The 19452-nt window shown below is 50.2% G+C and overlaps 1 protein-coding gene across 9 annotated transcripts in view; it reads left to right on the top strand.

The window, feature by feature from the left end:
* NFYC (nuclear transcription factor Y subunit gamma) overlaps positions 1-17061 on the top strand; it is a 67219-nt gene extending 50158 nt beyond the window's left edge. For 5 of the 9 annotated variants that reach the window (XM_029946042.1, XM_029946039.1, XM_029946038.1 and 2 more), the window contains 6 exons: positions 126-221; positions 5143-5316; positions 8782-8940; positions 12044-12151; positions 14835-14894; positions 15855-17061. In XM_029946042.1, the coding sequence (XP_029801902.1) occupies positions 126-221; positions 5143-5316; positions 8782-8940; positions 12044-12151; positions 14835-14894; positions 15855-16286 (1029 nt within the window). In that variant the 3' untranslated portion in view covers positions 16287-17061. The remainder of the gene's footprint in view (positions 1-125; positions 222-5142; positions 5317-8781; positions 8941-12043; positions 12152-14834; positions 14895-15854) is intronic. The other 4 variants (XM_029946046.1, XM_029946045.1, XM_029946044.1 and 1 more) reach the window with 4 other exon arrangements.
* The last annotated feature ends 2391 nt before the right edge of the window (positions 17062-19452 follow it).

The raw sequence follows: 19452 nt of genomic DNA, 5'->3' as shown, positions 1-19452 counted from the left end.
GGCCAGGGTTATGGAGTTTGGCTTAGTAGTCATCATCTTATCTTACTTGTAACGTGGAGGCTGTAAAGTCAGGTGAACTAGTTTCTCCCCAGGCTAATTTTTCACCCTGCTTTTGTTTGTTACAGAGAAATGATATCGCCATGGCAATTACAAAATTTGATCAGTTTGACTTTCTCATCGATATTGTACCAAGAGATGAACTGAAACCTCCAAAGCGTCAGGTGAGCCGGGAAGGCACTGCTGCTGCTTCTGACTGAGGAGCACCTTGGGTGCTGGTGTCAGATACGCTCCTTTTCCTCTCTCAGCTCCAGTCATTTGCTGTTCCTTTTGCTTTTCTTTCTCTGGACCAGATCCATCCTTAACATCTTCCTCTGTTACTCATTTATGGATACTTTTAACTCAGTGCCTCTGAGGTGGTATTTCAGTGAAAGTAGATAAAATGAAGGTTAAAGAGAAGTTACAAACAGGAAAGTGGAGCTCATTTCAAGGTATCCTAGGGACTCTCTCAGAGTTCTTTATTGAGGATGGGAGAATATTCCCAGCAAGGCACACATTTTAGATTTTCAAGATTTAAAGAAACCGCTTTTCTCTGTGCCCAGTGGTATTTGGAGTGAATGGACTTTGGTTTTCTCTTAACTCTGGTTTGCGGTTCTCTACATAGTGCTCTGGCTATCCATTAGATCACCTGTTAGGGCTTAAAAAAATACTATGTCCGGGCTCCACCCCACACCAGCTGACTCAGAATCTGTGAGGGGAGGCCCAGGCGTCAGTACTTTATAAAGCTTTTCAGATGTGTTCAGTGTGCAGCCGAGTTTGAGAACCACCACTTAACCTATTTTCTAAGCAATCATGAGAAAGAATGTGAGTATCCGCCTTTCCCTCTCTTCCGCCTGCCCCTCTCCAAAGGCCACACTGATTGTCTTTTCAGCACCTTGGGTGCATAAAGCTCTTAATTGCAATTGTAATAGACCCCTTTCCTGTAGAGCTCATTGTTTGAGGCACCAGATTGCATGACTCAGTCGGTGTGGTAGAGACACTTGGGGAATAGTGGCAGGGTCTGACAGGAAGAAAGCTGTGCCTTGTTCTCCTCGCTTTATTTTCTTAATAAAATTTTAAGTGTTTTTAATGAATTGTTTCATAATATATTATCCTTAGAACAGAGTCATTCAGTGACAACCATTCTCCTATGCTGTCTCCTATGAATAGCCAGTCAGGAAGTGTAGCCATGGGCATCTTAAAGGACACCTGTAATCCTGACCCTGCCTGGGGGCCTTTAGATGCACACATCCTCTGTCCCCTCCTTACTAGAGAAGGGTGCCTCACTGCGGCTTCGTTCTTTCTGGGCAGTCTTTGCTACTGTAAACATCCTTGACTGGAAGCTGTAAGGTGTTCAGAGGAGCTTTCAGTCGGATGTTTACAGCGGCAGGCTGCCACGGTCGTCCCCAGCTGCGCATCGCCTTTGCAACCATTGCAGGTTTGTGCCCGCAGGCTCAGTTCCTCCTCTTGGGGTGTTTCCCTCCTCTCTGAGAAGTCACTGCAGCAAGAACTCCGACTGCTTCTCTTCCTCCAGAACAAATGCTGCCATAGCCCTGCTCTCCTTGTTGGAGTTCATTCCGGAAGCCCCCTTTAAAAACAAGGCGTTGAGCTCTGTGACAAAGTCAGGCCTTGTGCTAACTCCTGCTTGCTCTCTGTGGGGTGTCTGCTGAACCAGCTGGCTGGAGGGAGGGCTCATGTCCTGTCCCTTCTTCGAGTCCTCAGTGCCTGGCACGCTCAGGGTGTCAGACAGCTCCTTGTTCCATCCTAGCCTGACTCAAAATGTGGTGATCCATCTCCTTTTAAAGTATGTCTGGCTGAAGCAGCTCCTTGCTGCCTGGATTCAGGTCTTTGTAGGTGTTCAAGCCATTGATTGGCGTCCTACTGGGGACAGCTGCTGCCTCGCCTTTGAAAGGTTGAGATTACTGAAAGCTGGCCTAAAATTCTAAGATAGCACTTTTAATCCTCTATAGACATGAAGTTTTCCCAAGCTCCAAATTGGGCTGGCACCTCCTTAAGTTCTTTAAAAGCGCCTACTCTCCAAAACTCACCCTTTCTGAAGGAGGCAGCAGTTCATTTCTGGCTACTGAAGCAAGTGCACTTTTCTTGGTGTGGGGCCAGCTGCACAACTCTATAGCGCCGGCCCCAGGACGCTGCTCATTCTTTGACATTTGTCGCTCACCACGTCTGAAAAGATCGCAGGCACAAGCCTTCTGTTGGAGGAGGCCACTGCGAAAACTGGGCAGGTGCCCCGTTCTGGATTGATCCAGTCATTCAGACACTGTTCTAGTGCAAGGGGCGATTTCCCACTGTGGGAAAAGAAACTAGCCAGAAATAGTGAATCATAGGTCTAAGGTCCTTGACTTCTCAGAGATGCTTGGAAATTTCTCTTGTTCTTTGGGGAAGCAAGTAAAGGCTATTCAGAAGCAGAGGATAGTTGAGGCTGACTTCTACCCCACTAAAGCTATGAGTTGAAAGTTCCTGCCCATTGAAATGTCATTTTCTCTTCACCCATTTCTTTAAACCAAGCATAATCATTCCCTTGCTAGCTTGCCCTCCATTGGCCGGATGAGTCTTAATAATGCAGAAGAACTTTAGATATGCCTCCTTCCATTCCAGTGATTCAGGAACAGCCTCGCCTGGTCCTCACAGCACAAACCTGGGCGCCTCTCCTTGGTACTCCCAGAGTGACCTAGACACTGCCTAGTCCATAAACAACTTAAGAGGGTGTGGTGGGCAGTTTAGGAGAAGCTCTTTACCTGCTGTCACAGTTATTGGCAAGGAGTATTTTGGCTTTTGAAAGGGATCCTTAAAGGGTTTGCTTTTTGTCTGGCAAAAAGACTGTATTCACTTGCAGATCAGTTGCAGTAAGAGATGACTGGAGACTGAAGAATCAGACCGGTCAGGGCTGGGAGGTGCCAGTTTCTCCCTCCTCCCTGACTTCAAGTTGGGTGGGGTGGGGGTTTCAGTCCTCTGCACCCTCTCATTACCTGAGAGCTTTTGTAAGTTAGGTCTAGACTACAGTGACTGATGTTTTTTTATAAAATGGGAAGGACATTCTCAGTGGAAAATAAATACGTTGAACCTATTTCAAGAGCTTTGAAAAGAGCTGTTGGCCTTTGTTTCCTGGTTAAGAGAGGGTATCTGTATTTCCCTCTGCCACAGCCAAGAGCTATTTGACAGGCTGGCTTTTATTTATAATGGTGAAAAGTTGAGTTGTATTGGAAATGATGATATTGTCACAGTTCCATTGTTCTGGAAACTGAGACCTTGATGAAAATAAAGGGAACCTCCTTTTTCTTCTGCCTCGCCATGGTTATGGTCAGGGTTTAGACTTGGTCTAAAGCACAGACCGCATTAACCTAGAAAATTCGTTCATGTTTGAGAACTAGCTTAGAAACCCACGTTACAAGTGTCTGCTGAGGCTGGGTGGGTGGCCATTAGGGAATCTTGTCGTGCCAAGACCCCAGTTTCTCAAAGTCTGGATGTCAGCAGTCCTAGTATCCTGGGTCCCCAGTCATCAAGCAAGCCCTGTTCTACAGGGCACTTGAGCTTCCCACAGCATGACCACAAAACCCTAGAGGTAGCGAAAGAGACTTTAGGTACTCTTTCTTGTTGTTAATAGCTGTCGGGTTCAGGAGACTGTCATACACCAACTTAAGTTAAAAAGCACTTTCCTAGGGGCCTGGCTGGCTCAGTTAGTCATGTGACTTGATACTGGGGTCGTGAGTTCAAGCCATTCTGGGTATAGAACTTAAAAAAAAAGAAAAGAAAAAGCACTTTCCTACCTGCAGCTGTCTGCCTTGCTTTGTTTATCCATCCATCGTTTGGCAGCCTCTTATTAAGCGCTTACAAGGGCAGGAATGGTGGGAACAGTGGAAATCAAGAGGGCTTCCATTCGAGCAGGGAAGGCACCTGACAAGCTAGTAGAACAGTGTAGTGAGGAAAGGGCTGTGCAGCGTAAACTGGGGCACCTGACATAGTTGGGGTGTGGGGTCAATACCCACTGTGCCACTGTTGCTTTGGGGGAACTTTGAAGCAGCCCACGGCACTGCTATGCCTTGGAGAAGTGTCTTTTCCTCTCTTCTTGAACCTGGCAAAGTTAGCTCAGAACAAGGAAGTGGGTGAATTAAGCGAATTTTCTGCTCAGCTAGCCCAAGGTGTTGTATGTTTCTGTTGTTTTTGTTGTCCCAGGCAGGGGCACCGTGTCGCAGGGCCCTCCGGAGCAGACGCCGATCTCTGTGTCAGTGGTCAGGGGCCGGCCAACCCCAGACCCTCAGGCTCTAACCATGCCGTAGTGTGTGTAAACATCCTACACTCTCAGCTGTGAGCTCAAGGTGGCTGGGAGAGGGTTGTTTACTCCTTCTGCCATGGAAAACGTCCGCTGAAGAAGGAACAGTCTCTTCACCCTGCAGATTGGACAGAATGGACCTCCCTAGTCAGCCAAGGCCGCCCCCAGCGGAGAGCTGTCCCTCCAGTCCCCTGGGTTGCACTTCTGTGGCTGAGTACAACCAGAACCAGACCTGATGCTGGACAGACATGCCCTCAGTGATCACGGAGCTCTTGATGTGCTGTGAAAAGCTGGGCACTTATCTACCAGTGCTCTCAATCCTGACACTCAGTTCTAAAGTTCCAGGCCAGGGAGAGCCCTGTTTCCCTTTTCCCTGCTCTGTCTCTCTGGAGCCGATAGGAACCAAACAAGGAGAGTGCTGCCTGAGAGCTTGATGTTTGGGTAGCGTCTTCCCAGTGCTCGCAGTTAGCACCGTATGCAGATCACAGGCCTCAACAGCGCTTACTGACAAGCACTGCTGGTGCGTGGTTTTTAGTTACGGTAATTATTTGCCCATTTGCAACTCATCACGCAATGGGTGATTACTCTGTACTTCAGAAAATTGGCTGTATGTTTTGTGAAGCCTATGGAATCTGTTATTTTTAGTTTGATTTAGCACAACTGGTCTCTTCGAATTCCACTTTCCCTTGGCTTCAAATGTGGAGAGCTCAGCATTCAGACAACTACACAGAGTCCGTTTGGGGGAAGAATGGAAATTCACTGTGGCGGCTGCTGAGTCAGTTCTTCTTCTCTTACCTGCTTCTCCCTCTGCCCCGCAGGAGGAGGTGCGCCAGTCTGTGACTCCTGCCGAGCCCGTCCAGTACTACTTCACGCTGGCTCAGCAGCCCACTGCCGTTCAGGTTCAGGGGCAGCAGCAGGGCCAGCAGACCACCAGCTCCACAACCACCATCCAGCCCGGGCAGATCATCATCGCGCAGCCTCAGCAGGGCCAGGTCTGTGAGCTGCAGAGGGTGCCCACTGGCAAGACGGCACCGCTTTGGTTTGGGAAGGGGGGAGCATAGCTGGAGCACACAAGCAGGCCTGTCATCTTAGGGCACTGGGTTTGAAGTCCGGAAACTTGGGCTTCTCCCCAGATGCAGCCACCAAAATGACCTGTCACCCTAACCTCTCTGGGCCCTGGTTTCCTCACGGCTGAGGTGAGGAGAGTGCAGTGAAGATGCTCTACAGGATTCCTGTGAGCTAAAACATTTTGGAAGGAAAAAAGGCTATATTATGCCCCCATGAAGAGTAGTAAACCTCCCCATAGAAGGTGTTGTAAGTGGACTTCGTGCTTGTCTGTGTCTACACTGGAACAAGGACTTGTTGTACCCCTAAGCCGGAGATCAGGCATCATTACCAGCTTGCCTACTTCTCCTCCCCTTTGCCCAGTCATTTCTCTGTCACACCATAGATGTGTCAAGTGGTCTTTTCTTTTTACAGTAGCAGCCAGACTATACTTTCTCCCCAACGGTATTGTTGTGAAAGCAGTAACATCCGTGTTTGTTGGGGATTGCAGGAGGCTGTGGAGAACTCTATTCTCTGAGCCCTGACTTCAGATTCCCTGACAAGCATTAATTTATTCACCAAAACTTGAGTCCTATCCTATATGCTGAGAACCCAAGCATGAATTAAATAGTCCCTATGTTTCAGAATGTTCACAATTGGAGCTCCTGGGTGGCTCAGTTGGTTAAGCATCCAACTGTTGATTTCAGCTCAGGTCATGATCTCAGTTTGTGGGATCAAGTGCCATGCAGGCTTCTGTGCTGACAGTGTGGCTCCTGCTTGGGATTCTCTCTCTCCCCTGCTCATGTGCTCACTCCCACTTGCACCCCCCCTCTCTAAATGAATAAACAAACATTGAAAAAAAATTTTCCCCACAAACTAGTAGGGTATAAATACTTAAAAGGTTATACCACCATCTGAGAAGGATAAGATATTCTTAGGGCTGGGTAAAGGGTGTTGAGGGAGTACATCAAAAGGGATACCTAACAAAAATATGAGAGAGGTGGTAGAAGTGGATGTCAGAGAAGGTTCCCTAAAGGGAATAATACAAGTTTTAAAAGAGAGAACAATGGCAGTGAATCAGATAAAGAGGGGAAGGAGGGCTTTCCCAACAGAGAGCTCAACACAAGTAAAGGCTTGGAGGTGGGAGCCCACACAGGGAGTAGTGGGAGGGTGCGGTCAGCATGGGGCCATCTAAGCAGAGGACGCATGCTGGAGAGCCTTGTGGATGCTGCTAAGGAGCTGGGTTTGCCTAGAAGGAAAAAAAGATCAGGACAGAAATAGATTTAAATATAAATTATGATTTTAGGACTTAGTCCCTGCTCACTTTTTTATCCATATAACACATTTTAGGGTGCTTGCTCTTTGCCAGACACTGGGCCAGGCAGGAGGGGTTCAAGGGTGATCGCAGCCCAGTCCCTGCTTCAAGGCATTCACTGTACCATGATGCCTAAGGGATCTTCTTTGGCTAATGTTTGTGCCTCTGCAGTGGTGAGAGCTTTGCCTGCCAAAGGCTTTATCCCTCCACAGAGCAAACTTTGAGGGAGGCTGTGAAACACTGGCTCTGATTGGCTCCACATACTGAGACGCTCGTGGCTGTCGTGTCCTGACAGCGGGACTTACACACCATACGTGATTTGACAGCTGCCATGCTAACACAAGCCTTCATTTTCCTGAAATGATTCAGAAATACCTTGGAAATCCTCTTGGGGAAATTGAGTTGATAAAGTATAGTGATGAGTTGGCAGTATACGTTTTATTTAGTCAGCAAGAGTTTCATCTATTCTCTTTGCCACCCCACACTTGTTCGGCTTGGAGCCGGTGGGGCTTGTGGGGATGGTGAAGTTGGCCTGTCCCTGTGTCTCCCAGCTGTGGTTCCCTGTCCTGCTGGTTCAGGGTGGCCTTGTGCTATGTTACCCCTCCTTGGGTCTGTAGTAACGGCTATTTCAGGTTGAGTTCCAGTAACCTTTGTGGGACAGAATACATATCAAAGTTAGAAGGGAAGCATATTTTGGTTGAATCCTGTGTGTTCTGTCATAAAATTGGAAACTTCTATTCCTGGAGGTTGGGGGACTAGGCTAAGTTGGAAATCATGGTGTGAGAGGATGGGAGGTGTTTCTGTTGTCCTGGCTGCCTGCATGTATTTTTACAGAGATCCCTCTGTCCTCTTTTTCCCCATGTCCAGTTCATAGTAATTTCTCCTTCCCTAGTGATCCTTGCATCTCCTCTGTAGTTCCTGGAATGCACCCCCTTCCCTTGGAACTAGATGCATATAGCACACCTATGCAGGCAGAGTCTGAGAGCATCAGAATAACATCATCAATAGAAGCCCAGATTCACGGAGATTCCCAGAGTCTTCCTACTGAGGTGATTCCTAACTCAGTGGGACGGGATCATACCCGAATTGGGGTATTGGGGATGTAAGTGTAGTTTAAAAGAGTCCACCCTCCTCCCACTACCACAACCGCCACCCCTAGCCCCTGCATCGCCATGCCCCACTGCCGCCCACCTGCCCACCACATGAACAGTATGCTGGGCTCACTGCTCTAGGTAATCTGTAAAGGTCACATCTGAGGCTGAAGTTTTGAAGTTTGAGCAAGTGACCAACCCTTTTGGCAGGTCAAGTGTTCTGTCTCTCAAAGGAGTAAGTTTCATAGGACTGCAGCCCACACTAAGTGTGTGGGAGAGACAGAATCTGCCAAGTCATGTGCGCTAGACAGAATTTTCTTAAATCAGATTCTTGTTTCCAGAGAGTTAAACTTCTCGCTTTATTAAATTCTGTTACTTAGGGGTAGCCTCGGTTAACATCCAGATCTTAGTGGTGTTTGCCTCTCTTGAGGGAGGGCATGCTGGATCCAGAGAGCCAGCAGGCCGGTGAGGGCTGGCGCTGTTCTGCTGCTTGGGAGTGGCCAGCGTGCACTCAGTTTTCCTCCCAGCAGCTTGCAGGCCTGGAATGGAGTCCAGGATCCTGAACCTAGTACATTCCTATTAGTCCCGCTTCCCAATCAATTTGCTCTCCAAATTCACCTGCTCCAGACTTGACTTTGGCCATTTCTCAAGTGAACTGCCACGGTTGCTTTTGATTGTTTTATATCGGATGTGCCTTTCTTTCATTGAAAGGGCTCTGAAATTGCAGTATATGAAGCATAGAGATGTTTGGGATTAGGCCAATATTCTGTGCTATGATCCTAAACATCTGTGTGGCTTTCTCCCATCTTTTATTTTGGAGAGTGACTTTAGCAGTGCTCTAGGCCCAAAGTATTGTGTAGGTTGAGTATTTTTACTTAGTGCTTAGGTGAGTTCAGGCGTGTGTGGAAGGGGCTTGCTCCTAGTTAACCAGTCGTTGGTAAGCCCTTGGTAAGCCCAGTGGCTCTAATCTAGAGCTGAATCCTCTTTCTTACAACTCTTCTTTCTAGACCACGCCTGTGACCATGCAGGTTGGAGAAGGTCAGCAGGTGCAGATTGTCCAGGCTCAGCCACAGGGTCAAGCCCAGCAGGCCCAGAGCAGCACCGGACAGACCATGCAGGTGATGCAGCAGATCATCACAAACACAGGAGAGATCCAGCAGATCCCGGTAAGCCCTGCTCTGCCCTGCGTCCACAAGGCGCTGCGCTTGTGTGGTGACAGGAATGCCTCCAGATCTTATAGAGCATTGCGTACACCCACGTGTGTACATGTACACATGTTTTTTTACACCTATATCCCTGTTAACCCAGACCACAGCTTGCTTCCATGTATGCTGCCTGCTTTCCTTTAATCCAGTTCAGGTTCAGCACTGCGGGGCAGCGCCTCTCCACGGCCTCGCACTCCACCTACACAGTGGCTTGTAGCCACTATTCCATGCCAGGACCTGACGGCCCTGGGAGACAGTCCCGTCTTCTGATTAGCAGAGAATAAGAGGGAGGTGTACGGAGAAGGCCATAAATACACTTGTTGCATATTCATGAGTCAGTTCCCAGTGGAGCCTGCAGCAAAGTGTATTTTTGGCTTTCATTTAACTTACCCGTTCCTTCACTGTGGACCGCTGTTTCCTGTGTGCCTTGAGGGATTTCATTTCTTAGATTTGTTGGCTTTTTTACATGTACTTGCTCTTTTGTAAGAAATGTCCTATCTTAACACTTGCCATCTGTATGCTGGTCATTTTGCCACCTGAAAACATGGAAAGTGAATGACATGGAGCAGTCCTTCTATTCCTACCCCTTGGCCTGCCTATTGTAAATGATACGGAGGCAGATAATAGAAAGTCATTTGGACTTGGCTAACCACTTCCTCTTTGCAGAAAGCTTCCTTTTTGGAACTGTTCTTATTAAGTTGATAGACCATGAGAAAGCTTAGGAAAGTGGAGTGCATGTCTCTGTTCCTGTCTTTCTGTCTCCTCTCCCTCCCTCTCTTGCGCTTTGGGCACACTCTCCCTCTGCTAGAGCTTGCTCCCTCCCCCTCTCTCCTCCCTCCCTCTCTCTCCACACACAGACAGACCCGTCACTTTCAGGGGCCTTGCCTCATTGTGTCAGCCACTAACCCCAAGACCACTCTCTTGAATGGTTCTCTGTTTATATGTGAAGGCACCAAAACAAGTTTACTTAAGTAGAGAAGAGTTCCCACCTTGCAGTAACTTTAACTCATCTTTTTAAGCCCTTGGGGTCAGAGCTTTAGCACATAGTTGTTGCATATTCACTACTTTCAGATACCTTCTGTAGGAGTGTGCATTTCTAAACTCCTCAAGAGTGCTTGCCCCAATAGAGATGACCTTCAGGAAGGAAACTTTGCTTTTCTTTTGAAAGCCCAAGGAGCAGGCTTTTTTATTTTCTAATTAACGTCAAAAAGCTGCCAGGTGCCCTAGACCTGTCCTTTTGGTAGAGGACTGGGGCAGAGTGTCACCAGATGTCTAACCTAACCCTGAAAGGGGAGCTTCTTCTAAGAACTGCTTGTAATTCTCTGGCTCACATCTGCGTTTTCAGTCACATCTGAGTTTCTGCCAAGAGCTCTTCCCAGCTGAGAGATGTAAAATCTCTGTGGCTGTCAGTACACCTTCCCTGTTCTTGGGACAAGGCTGCAGTCTTTCATCCTGGTTCCTGGGCTGGAGTTCCAGGACCCCTGGGACCAGCCACCATCAGTCATGGCAGATGCGGCTTCCCGAGTCCCCACACAGCTGCCTTCATCCCCACAAGCAGCTTAGTGGTGTTGCCTGGAAGCCACATTATGGGATTTGAGGGGGATGCTCCAGGCCTGGCATCACTTCCCAGCAGCTCTTCTTGGCACATTCTCAGAAAGAAAAGACCAGGTCACAATATCTTGCCCTGTCTCCTGTGAACCAGGATCTTAGCAGGTTTAAATGTTCTGGGCCTCCATTTTCCATAAGTGGACAATTCTGGAATGTCTATCAAGAACTTTCAAGACCTACACTAACTACCAAGTGCTGGTGTGTTCTTGGTGGTTCGGGTCCTCTTGAGACCGCAGTTGCAGGGAAGCAGTGTGACGTGGCACTGCATGCACTCGGGCAGCACCATTTACCAGCACTGTCCTCACGGAAGTAAAGGTCCCACCAGGGAGTTAGCTCTTGAAGTCAAGGGGAGAACTCACTCCAGGACAAGGAGGCATGACTTGCCTCTTCACCTCAAGAAGTTCACCCTTGCAACAAAGGCAGGCTGGGCAGCCAGGGAGGGTGGAGTCTGGGCCCCCAGGTAGAGAGAGACTAGTCTGTCCTCCTGGTTCCTCGTTCATCCCCAAGTCCCGAGTGTGGGTGTCTGCAGTGCTCTGCTGACTCTCTCCTGCTGAGCCACGGCTTCTCTCACGCAGCCGCCTTGGTCTCTCCGTTCCCGCTCGAGGTACAGAGACTTCCACGGTACACTGGCGTGTTAAGAGCCTGAGTTAAGGCTTTTAGTGCACAATTAAATGCAGCATGTGGTATTATTGTATTATCTGAGACTTAATCTTAAGCATGAGGGACTCTAAAGGCATTTTTGTAGCTTTGGTTTCCCATGATGGAGTTTTCTCTGAAAGGTTTATTGATTCAGCTTCCCCTTGGGAGGAGTTTGGCTAGAAACTAGTGCTGAACACCAAGGATCCTAAAAGTCCCACAGACCCCCATTGGTCCTGGCTCTTGGGGACAGAGATAGTGAAGCTGGCCAGCTTTCTTTTCCAAGATGTGCGTGTAGCATGGGGTTGGGCAGGACTAGGGCTAGGGCATGGAGTGACGGCCATCTGGCGTGGGCTCCTGGCAGATGCTGGGGCTCTCGTCAGTATTGGATCGGTCATCCTGGGAACTGGGGGGGCGGAGTGTGGAGATGAAGGGAACAAAGGCCTACCCTTTAGGGACAAAGCATTCCCATCATGTCCGACAGTCTTTGGGATGAAATCCTAAGCTAAACAGAGCAAATAGCTAAGAGCCAGTGAATGTTGAGGGTGCAGCCATGCTGTTATTCATGTGTGTGACCAGATCCTCTAGGAATTTTCTCCACAGCCCATCCAGGGAACATAGCCTCTTTTGTGTGCCGTGACTTGTGGGGTGGGGATATTCTGGTGTTGGCCTGTGTTGACGTCTATTAAAGATGAGCTTTTCAGAGTCAGCTTCTCTGGAGAGCTCAGGGGGCCAGAGACGGTCACCACCTCTGGTCAGGGGAAGCTTGCCTGTTGAGGCCTCACTCAGTCCCCTGCGTCTGTCTGTCTGCCCGCCCTAGGTGCAGCTGAATGCCGGCCAGCTGCAGTACATTCGCTTAGCCCAGCCTGTATCAGGCACCCAAGTTGTGCAGGGACAGATCCAGACACTTGCCACCAGCGCTCCACAGGTATGTGCCCCAGAGGTGCAGGACTTGGGTAGGGGGCTGGCCTGCACTGGCTTCTGGCTGGAGAGGAGGGCTCAGCAGTCGCTCTCTTGCCCCCTCACCTCCAGCCAGAGCCACCTCCACACCCTATGCATCTCTTCACCCCAAAGGAGGGTTGGATTCAGAGTGTGCCTCTTACCATCTTGTTCTTGAGGGACAAAGAAATGTAAAGGAGGGGAAATCTCAAGGATACTTGAAGAAAGCCTGACGTAGGTTTGTGCCTGTCTGGCCAGAGGAAGCGCTTTGACAGACGGCCTCGTCGTCGACTGGAGCTTCCTTCTGTAAACCTGAATAGCTGTTGTGTTCTGCCAGCCCCCGTGCCCTTTGGACAGTTTGTCTGGGTTTTACCTCCCCGTGCACGCCTAGCCAGAGACTGCCCCCCCTTGTCCCCTCTCATACCCTAAGAGACGGAGACTGGGAGCCGCAGGTGCTGCAGGGGCAGCTTCCCCGGGCTTGAGGACGGGGGGGGGGGGGTGTAAGGGCATCGCTTGCAGGGGATGGGGGCACTGCTCCAGGGGAGGCATTGTTAATGGGTTCTTTTGCCTCAGACCCAAAAAAAGCAGCGATCGTTTAAGAGCTAGACCCGTCTGGCCCAGTTGCATTTCTGGTGATGTATCTATTGACAGTGGTGACAGGGCTGAGTTTGTAGAGCAGGTCTCCAAAGATCTCATTTGGGAAAATAGGAATGAGCCAAAAGCAAGGCTTCTGAGTTCCATATAGTCTCCAGGATCATTAAAGGGCCAGTTCCAAACCCATGCCTTGGCTCACATAAAGGGCTTAGGCTTTTCCTTAATTTCTTTGCGAATGACTGGCATGGAGTCACATCTCCAAACTGGTCAGGTCACAGTCTTACGTACCCCTCTTTTCATTTATAAGTTTTTAAAATGATTTATTTTTTAAATTTTGTTAAAATAATTTAATTTTATTAAAATATTTTTTAATGTTTTTTATTTATTTTTGAGAGATGGAGACAGCATAAGCAGGGGAGGGTCAGAGTGAGAAGGAGATATGGAATCCAAAGACAGGCTCCAGCCTCTGAGCTAGCTGTCAGCACAGAGGCTGATGTGGGCTTGAACCCACGAACTGTGAGATTGTGACCTGAGCCAAAGTCAGATGCCTAACCGACTGAGCCACTCAGGTGCCCGGTACTTCTCTTTTAAAAAAGAAAAATAAAACAAAAAAGCCTTGTGAGATTTTAAACTGGGATCCAAAAACTTCATGGCAAGGGGGTGGAAGGAAATGAGAAAAAGAGGTTTTAGTTCCTCAGAGGTCAGTTTGGGGACCAGAAACTAAAGCCGGTAAGTGGGGAGAGTCAGGTTGCAGACAGGAGGGGGAGAAGCAAGAAGAGGGCACCGCTACAGCAGGTTGTGATTGTGATGGCCTGGCACGTAGTAGGTGTTTGGTACGTGTTTGTTGAGTGACTGCTGAACGAATAATACATAAATGGAATTTAAAGGTAAAGGAAACTTTCTTCTCAGCTGAGTGAAGAGCAGTCCTGCTAGCCACGGGGCACAGCTGACCTTCCCATCTGTGAAGAAAATTTGCCATTTGTCTCAGGGTCATTCATTCATTCTGCAGACAGTTCCTGAATACTTAACTTTGCACTGGAGGCTATAAAGACAGCCACTTAGAGACCAGTAGACTGGTGGGAGGGGAAGGACCCCACACGTGGGACAACAGTAAGAAACTGTCACGAAGCCCTTTCACATCTGTCCCCTTCTTACTCATGATGGCCTATGTGCAGGCCTGATGGGGTGTTTTTGGCTGTTGTGAGGACACTCGAGAGGACAGTCCGCGCCTTGCAGGCTGGCTGCGATGGTTCCAGGAGATGGTACACGGAGCACGCTCCTAGTCAGATGTTCTGTAGATACACATGCGCACATAAGCCTGCTTCCGTCTTACTGGTCTGCCAGGCTGTCTCCAGCAGCTCGCGCTCTGGGATGCAGTTCTACATGTCAGCACATTGCTTTTCAGATGTACTTTAAATCCCCAGCAAGATTGTGAGTACATGTGATAAATGTTCTTGCGCAGCCGGCTGCACACCCCACCGCCACCCCCACCCTCTGCTTGGCCCGGAGGACTTCACGTGGCCTGTCTCGGAAAAAGTACTTCATCGTCGTGCCACGAGGGCTTCGGGGCCAAGGCCACCTCCTCGCCAGGGTGTTTCATATTTCAGTCAGATAATCTAGGTGATAACGGTTTGGTTTGGAGCCCACCTTCCAAGAGTGAAAGGGACCACTCGCCGCTTTGCCTGGCATTTTGCAGTCTGCGTTCATTGGCTGAAGGACTCGGGGTTTCTGCTTAAGCCATAAATGTCATGTTAGCACCTGAGAGCTTGTAGTGAGAGGCAGGCAGGAAGCAGGTGGACATTTGAGGGGCTTGGGGAAGTGTGTCTATTACATGCTCTGGGGTCCTCCGGGGTCCTGTCTGTGGCCCTCTGTCTCCGAGTAGCCATCAGTAATTGGGGGTGGGGAACGACCCCTGCTTTCCTGCTACTCGTTAAGCACCCACTGTGTGCCGGGCCTCATGCTGGGCACTTCCTGTGCATTGTCTCGCGTGGTCTTCACGACCTTCTCCCAGCTGCAGGCTGTGGAGCAGTGGGCCAGACCCCGCAGCTGACCCTCCTCTCCCATCTTGGTTCCCTCAGATCACGCAGACGGAGGTGCAGCAAGGACAGCAGCAGTTCAGCCAGTTCACTGATGGACAGGTAGGACGCCCAGCCCGGGCAGGGGTCGCCGGGAGCGGGCGGGGTGGGGGAGCGGGTGAGATCAATGGGTCTGGATGGTTGGGGCAGCTGTCCTATTTTCTGTTAACGAGCAGACAGATTGTTAAAGTGAGTTCAGTCTGGAATTTGGAGTGCAAATCCTTTAGATTTAGGTTTGTGGGAGCTGAAAATAATCTCAGACATTATATAGTCCTGATCCCCATTTTACAGATGAGTCAACTGAGTCCTAGAGATGAGCAGTGTCTTCTCTGTGCTGACTCAGCTCTTCATTCAGAACCAGAACTAGAATGTGGGCCTCCTGTTTCCCTCTTTAGGACTAGTCTTTTCCTAAGCTATGCTGCTTTTTAAGAGCATGGGTTAGTTGAACTGCAGAGAACATGTGACATCTTAAGCTGTCTTGGTGCCTGGCATTCAGTAATTCTGAACTCACATGAGGAAGGAATCACCCTTTCCCTCTGCCTTTTCCCACACGTGAATGGCCTCAGAGACCCCTGAGTACATGGTAGGGTGACGCACGCAGGCCTGTGTTCTCTGCTGCCCTGGAGGGAGAGGAGCTGGCCTCAGGACCCACGCCTGGCCTCTGCCCGCACCACGCGCTAGGCTCACGTGGCAGGGGGTCTTCATGTGTGGGGGTTCTGAAGGGGGACTGCCTGAAGAGTCAAGTGTCCAGTGGGCTCTGTCCTCCCGTAGTGGCTACGCAAGCCGCTTCTCCACGCCCCACGGGTGCTGGCTTCGTAAGGGTTTAAACCCAGGCCACCTCCTTAGCAGGGCCGATGTAGGAAACGCAGGTTCGCTGTAGCCTCGGCCGGAGCCAGATCCTCTGAGAGGAGGAGGAGAGGGGGTCATCCTACTAAATGCTGCTAGTGAGGGTCACCGAGAGTTGGGGAAATGCTGACTTCCAAGCTGCTGGTACAGTGGTTGAATTGCTTGTGTTTGTCACAGAGGAACAGCGTGCAGCCAGCCCGAGGCTCTGAGCTAACGGGAGAGGCAGAGCCCAGAGAAGTGAAAGCCACAGGAAATGCAACTCCCTGCACCTCTTCCCCGCCCACCACACACACCCCCTCACACCAGGCCGGAGCCTCCTGTGTCTGCTGCTCCCAGCCCCAGCAGAGCCCCACATCCCCTCCTCCCTCTGACGCCTTACAGTGGGTGGTGGTTGAGGTATCTGGGGCCCCCCACCAACTCGAGGCCCGTAGGGAGCTGCCTGCCCCTCTCCCAGGGGTGACCTCACTCTCTCCTCTCCACCCCTCGCAGCAGCTCTACCAGATCCAGCAAGTCACCATGCCTGCCGGCCAGGACCTCGCCCAGCCCATGTTCATCCAGTCAGCCAACCAGCCCTCCGACGGGCAGGCCCCCCAGGTGACCGGCGACTGAGGGCCTGAGCTGGCAAGGCCAAGGACACCCAACACGATTTTTGCCATACAGCTCTGGGCGATGGGCACAGCCTCCCTCCCTAGAGGACCGGCCGACCTCAGCGCCTCCTGCAGGCTAGGACACTGGTGCACTGCGCCCCACGCCTGGAGGCCGAGATTCTCCAACAGAAAGATGCAATATTTTTTATTTCCTTTTTGTCCATTTTTTCTCCAAGGAATCAATATTTCAATATGTTGAGCTGTGCGTCCAATGCTATGAAATGAATATTAAATAACATATTTATGGCATTTCTTGAAGAGTGTGGTTGAAGAACTATTTCTTTTGTTTTCCTCTTTTTGATTCTTACCACCACTTCTTTCCAGGAGCACGTCTCCTCGGGGTGAGGGGGGGTGTTCTCTCCTGACTCTCGGAGCAGCTGCGGCCTTGGGATCTGCCACCTTGTTCTGCCCACAGATTGACTTAGGCGACCACATAGCTTCCTGCTCACTAGCGGTCCTCTTCCCCGCCACCCTGCGCTCATCCCAGGGCTCGGTGTGTGCACACAGAGGCCGTGGAAACATTCCTTGCATTTAAGACATGAACTCACTCGCCATGGAGAGCGGATGGTTTCATTTCCAAACCCTTCTCTCCCAGGGACCCAAGGAGACTAGAACTTTGTGCATTTGCCCACCCCACCCCCATTTTTTATTTTTAAAATGCATTAAAAATTGTACTAGTCTCCTTTGCTGCATGGACTTCAAACTGCATGAAATGCAATAAATCTCATTTTAGATAATTTAGAGTCTGGGTGTCTGTGTCTGGGGGCATTCATGGGGCCACTTGCTTGGGAAGGCTTGAAAGTTAGGACGCTTTGTCTGCCCTCAGGTTGGGTGTCTGAAGGAGCAGGACCCTTGTGAAGAGCGGGCACCCAAAGCTGAGGGAGCTAATGCTGCATATCTGATTCCAGTGGAGGTCTTCAGGTGATTTTGAAAATGCACTAGATCAGAATCTATTTGCTGCTCGGAGACGCCGGCCTGCCTCACTCCCTAAACTACCACGCGCGGGCCACATGCCGTGGTATCTGCTGGTTGAGCATCAAGAAGGCATCTCTAATGGAAGAAACTGCCTCGATCCTTCCAACGAGGACCCAGGTCAGTCCCTCCACCTCTGCCTTGGCATAGACCAGCATCCTAACTGCCCACTCCGGCCGTGCCCATTATCAGAGGCACGGCATCTGCCGCGGAGGGCAGACCAAGCCCCACATCAGCCAGCAGGTTAGAAGGGTTCTTCGGCCGGTGTCTGCTTCCTGATAATTGAAGCAGGAAGAATAGAGCATTCCACTTCTTCACTGGCTTTCGTTAGCCACAGAGGCCAGCAGCGAGCCACTTTCCTAACCCTCCCTGTGTCATCGTCACAGCCTCCGTGAGGCCCGCTGTCGTGGGGAGAGCAGGGAACTGAGGCCCAGGAAAAGTAGGTATTAATTTCTTCTCTGATGGTACTATGCCATAAAACCTGCGGCAACTCCCTTCTCTTTGGACTATCTTAAGATGTGAGGTGGGGATAGGGAAGGGGCTTTGGCATGAGGTGATTGCAAGTCTGACCCTGATAACCCTGGTAATTCGCAGACCTAATATCCCTCGCTGTCCGCCTCACTGGTAAGTTCTTGGACATCTGTCGTCTATTTCCTCTTCAGTCATTTACCTCAGAGCACCTTATGTTATTCCACAAGAAAAATCAAGATGGCTTGTGTAGAAGACATACACAATGACATAATAAAGTATGACAAATTAGAATTAAGAATATAATTGAGTAGGAAATCCGGATCATAAACAAGAACACAGATACTCTGGTGATAAAGACCTACATAGCTGTTCGAATTCAATTTCACATTTGGCCCTGGGCTCCCTGGCCGCCAAGGCAAAAAGAGATGAGATCAGGTAACAGATTCATACTATAAAGGGAAGGAAAATAACACTGTCTTGCAAAAAGCAAGGATTTTCTTAGTTGTAAGGTTTTGGATACACAGTCCCCCTCCAGTGACTTCTTGGTAGGTGAAGCAGGTGATGCGTACCATAAGTCAGTACGTCTGCCCCGTGAGTCAGGGGCAGCCCCACAGGCTTCTTTCTGACTCCCAAGTTTGGTGCTGCCCCCCCTTCCCCCCACACCATGTCCAGTTGTCTTCGTTCTAGCTCTGGGCTTTTCTCTGAAGGGGATCATCCGGCCTCTCCCACTGCCCTGTACCAAGTCTCCCTCAAAGCCCAGCCCCACGTGGAGAGATGCAAACTCAAGGAGCGCTGGCCTCAGAGGAACCATAGCAGCTCAGCGATTTCGTTTGGTCGCCAGCCCCCCCATGTTGAGGCCACGGCACTGCCCCTCCTTGCTGCTCTTCAACTCACTCTCCAAAACCCAAGCAGTTGGATTTTCACACCAGCCGGAGGGTCCCCGCTTTCCCATGGACTTCCATTCTTATTTTGGAGAGGTTTTGATCAGTTGTGATTAGCAAGCAGCCTCCTTACTGAGCACGTTCCCTTTAAGTTTCCCCGCCAGCAGGGCCATCTGGGTGTAAACAAACACTTTAGTGCAGCCCAAGAGAGCCCCTATCTAATCCCCAGCACGATCCCCTTACATCCGGAGCAGCTTTCAACACTTCTCCCAGCACTCACAGCATCCGGTGATCTTCACGGTGACCCCTGCAGGGGACACAGGAAGAGGGATCATGATGCCTGTGTTACAGATGGAGACATGGGAGGCCTAGCAAGGTGCAGGGACTTGCCCAAGGTCACTCCATGAATAGGGGTGGAGCTGAAGCCAAAATAGTGGTCTCCTGACCCCTTGTGTATGCATACTGGCTTTCGGGCCAAAGGTGGTGGTGTGCATGTAAGAAAGAACAAGTCTTTACTAAATATGAACAGTCTCCTTTTGTTCTACCTCCTCCAAGCCATTGGTCCAGTCTTGAGTGTATGTGAGGTAAATAAAGCAATTGGATCTGGTGTGTGGACAGCTGGTGGTTGGGATGGCTTTCTGAGGCTGATGCTGGAGACTGGAGGCCCCTGGGATTATGAAGACCACCTGGCTGGCCTCCTTGCTGCTCAATTCTGCTGGGTCCACAAGGGGGCAGCACGCACACCTCCCCAAGCTCAGGAAGGTGCCCTGTCTCACCCACCCTTGTTCCGAGTTGAGGCAGTTC

Source organism: Suricata suricatta, chromosome 8, assembly GCF_006229205.1.
Source record: "Suricata suricatta isolate VVHF042 chromosome 8, meerkat_22Aug2017_6uvM2_HiC, whole genome shotgun sequence".
NCBI classification, from domain to species: domain Eukaryota; kingdom Metazoa; phylum Chordata; class Mammalia; order Carnivora; family Herpestidae; genus Suricata; species Suricata suricatta.
This window is presented reverse-complemented; position numbering and strand designations above follow the sequence as displayed.